The 6,943-nt window shown below is 30.6% G+C and overlaps 1 protein-coding gene across 1 annotated transcript in view; it reads left to right on the forward strand.

The window, feature by feature from the left end:
* Positions 1-6,943, forward strand: part of LOC111085801 (fibropellin-1-like) — a 73,230-nt gene that overhangs the window by 28,147 nt on the left and 38,140 nt on the right. The window contains exons 16-19 of the mRNA XM_022386047.1: positions 2,132-2,212; positions 2,818-2,943; positions 4,648-4,770; positions 5,859-5,924. Of these exons, the coding sequence (XP_022241755.1) occupies positions 2,132-2,212; positions 2,818-2,943; positions 4,648-4,770; positions 5,859-5,924 (396 nt within the window). The remainder of the gene's footprint in view (positions 1-2,131; positions 2,213-2,817; positions 2,944-4,647; positions 4,771-5,858; positions 5,925-6,943) is intronic.

Genomic DNA, 6,943 nt, shown 5'->3' on the forward strand with positions numbered 1-6,943 from the left:
AACAAACAGAAATGTCATGATTTGTATTCATACCCATTCAAGCCATCTCCAACCATTATTAGTCTCAAATTGGGTTCTTCATCATCAAATTATGCAAATTTGATGGATGGGCACAAGTATCAATCAATTTCAAACAGGTCATGCATGCTTACGAAAGCAATGCATTTGATCAAATTCACAAGACTGTAGTTATCAGTTACACCAACATTCCCTGGTTTCACAAACCTCACTTATGTGGCCATGGTTTTATTCCTATATCAATTGTGTCAGTTGAGTGAAGATTTAATTATCAAACACAAAACAAGGAGAGAAGAATCATTTGGGCAAAAATTTGATAGCAAGCCTGTTACAGCTAGCAAGAGGGTTGAGTGAATTTTACTTCATTGAAGCCAGTAATACTTTTGCAGAACTGGCCTTAGCCAAAATGGTGCCCCAGGTGAAATAAGCATTTGTAACCCTGAACATTTCCTACATATTTTATCCCCTTTATTCAATTTTTTTCTCTTCGTTGACTTCACATGCCAGATTTTCAACATTTTCACACCAGTTCAACTATATTACTGACAAAATGGCATATATATGCAACTTATGTAAAAATAGGACTTTAAGAATCATAGAGAAACTAATGGGCACTTTTTAGGCATTCCCTAAAGATTGTATTCATGTAATCGGTAATTTTTATGAGGGGATTTTTGCACCCCCAGGGTAGTTGTACCCCAGGCAATTGCACATTTCCCCCAACCATAGGGCTGGCCCTACTCTCAGGTATCTGTAAGTGTTTTGATAACAAGTTTTTTTGTTTTTTTGTCATTCATTAATCAGGGACAATAATTTTGTGGTTAACATTAAATATTGATCAGTTTTTGTGACCTGACAAGTGTTTACTTTCATTGAATGTACTAGGAGTGAACATTACTTTCTCTGGTGACCTTAATAAATGGCTTGGCATTGCCAGGTTGTTAGGGTGCTTTACTCACAAGCTGCGGATCGTGAGTTTGAATCTCTGTCCCAAACAAGCTCGCCCTTTTAGCCATGGGGGCATTATAATGTGACGGTCAATCCAACTATTCATTGGTAAAAGAGTAGCACAAGAGTTGGCAGTGAGTGGTGATGACTAGCTGCCTTCCCTTTAGTCTTTCACTGCTAAATTAGGGATGGCTAGTGCAGATAGCAGTCTTGTAGCTTTGCGCGAACTTAATAAACACTTGCTTACAAACATGGTCAGTGAAAAATGTTTGATCATCAGGTGGTTTGTGAATTTTTCTGTCTGAAAATAATGTTTGAATTTGTTATGGCCTTATTTTAGAGGAAAGGAATTAACCAACATTAAATTTTGTGCATATTGTTCTCGTATCTGAGAATCTTTTCGATATAGTTACAGTCTGTTAAAAAGAATTATTATTTTTTAGACAAATGTAGTGATGTAGAGTGACAGGAATTTTTTTAACTAAAAAGATTGTATCACATTATTCCAACTACACATATGTTATTGGCCACTCATAAACAGCTTGGTTACAACATCTGGATTTTGGGTTCAGATGCTACTTATACCAATTATGTATATAACATTAACTCGTATGATGTATATTGCTAACATTGGTAGATCATAATGTTTCTTAAGACAGTAAGTGTGGTGATACAGGAAAACATTGATAGAATTTTTTTAAACCCCTAAACTAGCTCATACAAGTATCCTATGAAACAGTGGATAGTTTTTATGATTGGACCATGTTATGTAAAGTGACATCTCAAGCTAAAACTTTATTTAGTGCATTATCTTGACTGGAGTTAGTACATTCTAGATCAGAACATAAGAAAACGTTAAATTTTTATGAATATGAAATGTATATTTTAGGAGAGTCATATTTATGGTATTTGTGATAGTTTATTAAAATTTATCACTATATTTAGGATACCTCTTCATGATTGTATAGTTTTGCTATTAATGGGAAGTAGAAGGATTTGAAAATCTGGTTTATTGTGGCTTAAAATTAATATCTCTCAGCTCACAAAACTTACACTGCATTAAAAAATGTATAACTTCAAAACCAAATATAATCTTTTTTTTATTATGAAAGTATATTGGTAAAAACCTAAGAATTTTTATTGTCATTTATGTAATATTCATTAGGCCAGGGAGAAACTTCTTGTGAATCGAATGAGGATTGTACAGGTAATGCTGTTTGTGACCAGAAAGGTGGAGCCTGCATTGGTAAGTTTCACTTGTATATCTGGAGAACTTAAAATGAATAGAAGTAATAAATATATTAATTATAAAATGTTGTGTGCATATATATACACACACACAACTGTTGTATATTTATATCAGACTGAATCTTCTATAACAGTGTAAGTGTGCAAAAACTATTGTACTAGCAACTTTAATAAATTAAAACAGGCAATTTATATATTCAGATATTTATTGATAATGAAAGTGATTTAATTTATTAGTTAAAAGTTTGTTAGACTTCATCATTTCCAATATATATATATTATCCACTATTAGGATACATTTCCTATTACTTCTTAACTGATCCTAATGCTAAATTATTTTTCAAATAAATCTTTTACCCTGAAGATTCCTGATGCACAGCTTGTTTGTCATATATCACGTAATGTTTAGTTTAACCTCCTTTATTGTTGTAGAAATTCTGCACACACACTTTGTTTAAAATAAAATGTCTGCCTCAAGATATTTATGCTTACAGAAAATTTCTGCTTCTCACAGATGGCTTCACAGCTTAGCTGTCATAAATTGATTGCTGTTCTTGTAACTACTTTAAGTTGTATGTCTGAAATAAATATATTTTTGGACAGATCCTTGCTCCAGCTCTGTGTGTGGACAAAATGCATATTGTGCTTCTGAAAATCATATAGCTACTTGCATTTGCCATCCAGGCTTCTCTGGTGATCCATATGATGAAACTAAAGGCTGTGTATCTTGTAAGTACATGTCTTCCTGACATTATGATGTTTAAATATTTGCTCATGTGTATTTTGGTATTTCTGAAATTAGATTCAGAAATTTCTGTATTTAACTTGAGTGTAGAACAGCAAACATTTTCTAGCTTATAATATTTTCTTGCTGCTTTATAACAGCTAACACTCAAACCAAACTATTAGGTAATAGTTTTTCTTAGTTTGAATGTTTTTTAGATTTTTTAAATTATGAAAAATTTCTAGTATTTATTAAAATAAGCAAATCAGTAATGATTTTGAAGAGACATGTGTTTATACAAAAAAATGAATAAAATTCAAAGTGCACAATCCAACGGACAGTTTGATATTCTGTATATGTACACTTGTCAATATTTACTCATTATTACTTTGAATGGAAGAAGTGTGGTATTAATAGATAAAACAAGAACAACAAGTAAATTATATGCACCACAGTAACTGGAGGAATGTAAGAATAATTTATCAGTACGAATAAAGTACATGGGCCACTGAAGATGAAAGGCTTCATTTTTTGTTTTGGATTTCTGAGCAAACCTTTAAAATGGTTTTGGAGCTATGATGACTTCACTCCTGGCCTGGGAAGATCCTGGCTGCAGCTAAACCTTTTGGTCCCCTCAAAACTACAGACATAATCCTCAATATTTGCAGTGAGAGGCTCTGGTCTAGAAAAAAACATCTAGACTGCATCACATTCACCATACCTAGGATCACATCACTTTGCCTGCTCTCTTCACCACAATTTTTGAGGAAAGGGTCTTCTGTGATGATGATTTAACAGTCTTAACAGTAGACAGAGAAATCACACAAAAAACAGAGAATTATGTTCAATGTAAAACTCTGCAACAACAAGTACCTGTTAATAGTATCAAAGTGCTAACTTTATGACTTAGTCTGTGGTATTTGTAGGTGAAACTAGAACCAATAGGAAAGTTACAAGCTCCATAATCAGTTTTGCAGGGTATCAAATCAAGTACAGTAGTAAAAAATAAGACTGAACACTGTTGTTATGAAACAAACAGTGAAAACAATTAATATCCTTATTGAGGTTTAACAAAAAAATTAATGTAGTTTTGTGCCTTCTCTCAACTTATTTATGGCACATCATTGGACATAGTTAGGTTGATTGGCTTCTGTTCCTGTTTGGGATTTGGAAGAAAGGAAAACAACTAGTTAAATATAATAAAAATGTGTGTATATTTTGGAAAATTTTATCAAACACATCTTGAGTAAGATACATTCATATACTAGTTATGAAATAATTTAAAATTTTATTAATATTCAACTGCTAGAGAAGTTCTAAAATATTTTGATTAAATCATAAAATTGTGAATACTCAGAGCCATATTGTGCAGCTGTTTTATATTTTAAGATACCATGGGTTTATTATAAATTACACTTACAAAACCCATAAAATAGTTATTGACAGGTATTTGCAAATATCTTAAAACTACTCCTTTGTACAGAACTTTTACCTGGGTTTATATTGGTTAATTGTTATTAAAATAGTGATGATGAGCATTAGACAAGTTAGTCACAGAGTTTGATAAATCTTTAAAATCAATTTATTCTTTACAAAACTTAACTAGTGCTTATTATACATTTCTTTATTAGTGTATCTTGTTTATGATTTAACTATTTGTAAATATCTCGAAAGTGCATTATAATAGGTCAACTTTGTTTGCTTTTTAGCTTGCACAGGAATCAGGTGTAGCCAGAATGCTCATTGCATTGTTAGCAATGAAAACCAAGTAGTTTGTGTCTGTCAGGAAGGCTTTACTGGAAATCCTTGGGCTGGAGGACAGTGTTATCCAGGTTGGGAACTATACCTGTATTCAGTTTTTTTTCTTTCTTATTGAAAAAAGTAGCCAAGTTTGAGAAAATTAAAAACCAATTAGAATAGCTGCTGTCATTTCAAATAATTGTTGTATAATAGATTATATTGCAATTTTTCAAAGAAAGAGAACATTTCATAGATAGATTTATTTTTTGCTACATTTATAAACTGAATGAAATGAAGTTTTTTCTAAACTAGAAAAACCTGTTTAAATGTGGCAATTCATAGTATAATTTATTTTGAAAAGCAAGGTCTAAACTTGATGTCATGATCTGACTGTCACCATGAATAGTATTGCATATTGAACAGGAAACAAAACTTGTAAACTTTATGTATCATAAAATGGGAAATAAAAGTAAACTAAATTTGATGTATATATTAGTGTAAGCTATTATATTTATTTATGCACACAACTAGAATTTTACCATAGGCACATTGAAAATGATAAGTTTTATTCAGAAAAGATTGGTCATGGTAGATAGTTATTTAATTTGGTTTCATTCATCTTAAGTCAGCATTTCAAGTCCATCTCTAAATGAGACTACTGCAAGCCTTGTGGTTTTGGACACTGAATATTGTACTTTGCAATATCCTGCACAATGACTTACATCTTATTCAAATATCAAACCTTGTATTGTGGAAAACAAAAGAGAGAAATAGAAGCAATGCTAGTTAGCAAGACAAAATATTTAAATGTGCAGTATATGGTAATATGATTTTGAAACACCCTTTACCATTTATAGACTTATCTAAAATAAACTTATGATCATTTGTGTGCCTATTTTGAAATTATATTCACCTATAACAAGTAGTTTTTAAGATAAAGTACTTTATATCATTAATAAAAGCTTGGCAGCAGTTTGTTGGTTGTTCACAGTGGACTTTTTTTTTTACAGAACAACAAATTGCTATAAGCTTGTACTAGTCTTATCAGGTACTTTAGACTTAATTTTCTTGCATTTTATCTTGTTTTAGTCTTAAAGATAATAATTTTAAATGTGAGGTTTCTTCGGACTTTCTCTATGCATTTAGTACAATTATATGTACATATAATTTTTTTTTTCAGATGTAAGATGCTCAGTGAACCAAACATGTTCTCCATCACAGGATTGTAGGGATGGAGTGTGTGTAGGTAAGTGCTTACACAAATTAACTGTTCATAGATCTATAAAAAGCCATTCTAACTGCCTACATCTACCATAACACTTATGTGTGAGATGTGTGTTTATGTACATGCAATGTGCACTTGAAGGTGGGAGTATGCCAGTGGTTTAAATACGTCTAGGTCTACAGCTCTTTGCTTATTGAACAACTAAAATTTATATATCAGTATCAAAATTCTTTCAAAGAGCTATTACTATGAAAACCGTGTATGTAATATACCTATAAAATAATATTTCAATACTTATAAATACTGAAATATTTTAAAACTGTGAGATTTCAGATAATACATACTTTGGTATTAATTTGCTGATATTTCTTTTATTTTTTCCAATATCTATTATGGTACTGTAGAAATTTATTGCTATTCTTGTCTTTCATGTAGCTTATTTGAAAAGAGTTTTATTTCAAACTTATTTAAATTGTTAAAATATCATAGGAAATCTGATTTAATTTTAATCGTATTTTATTAGTGCCTTGTATCTTTTTAATGTGGCTATACAGTAAAAATTGTATTTCATTTTTCTTTACTTAGTCATGGCCAAGTAATTGTTATTAGGTTACGGATTATATAAGTAACAAAATATTAAACATAAAACGAAAGTTTTGCTGTAAGAAGTGATTATTCTGTCACATCAGCTAGATTTTTTGAAATTCCCTTTTCTTGAGCCATCATTTTGACACTATTTGTCTAAGATATGAACAAACTAAACATACACTTCAGCCTTTGATAGGTTCTAGTATGTAAAATATAATAAAATAAATAAAAAGTTAGCTAAATAAGTCAATTTATTGAGGAAAAACGGAATTGTTAAATTTTTTATGATGTTATTTTAATGTCTTGGACAACTAAATAATTGTACCTTTTGGAAATTAAAAAATACAGAATCATGTCTCAATTCAAACTTGAAATAATAGTAGTATTTAGAATTTATAAATTGATATACAATTCTAAACACTACTATTATTTCAAGTTTGAATTGAGACATG

Source organism: Limulus polyphemus, unplaced genomic scaffold (genome assembly GCF_000517525.1).
Source record: "Limulus polyphemus unplaced genomic scaffold, Limulus_polyphemus-2.1.2 Scaffold624, whole genome shotgun sequence".
Classification (NCBI taxonomy): domain Eukaryota; kingdom Metazoa; phylum Arthropoda; class Merostomata; order Xiphosura; family Limulidae; genus Limulus; species Limulus polyphemus.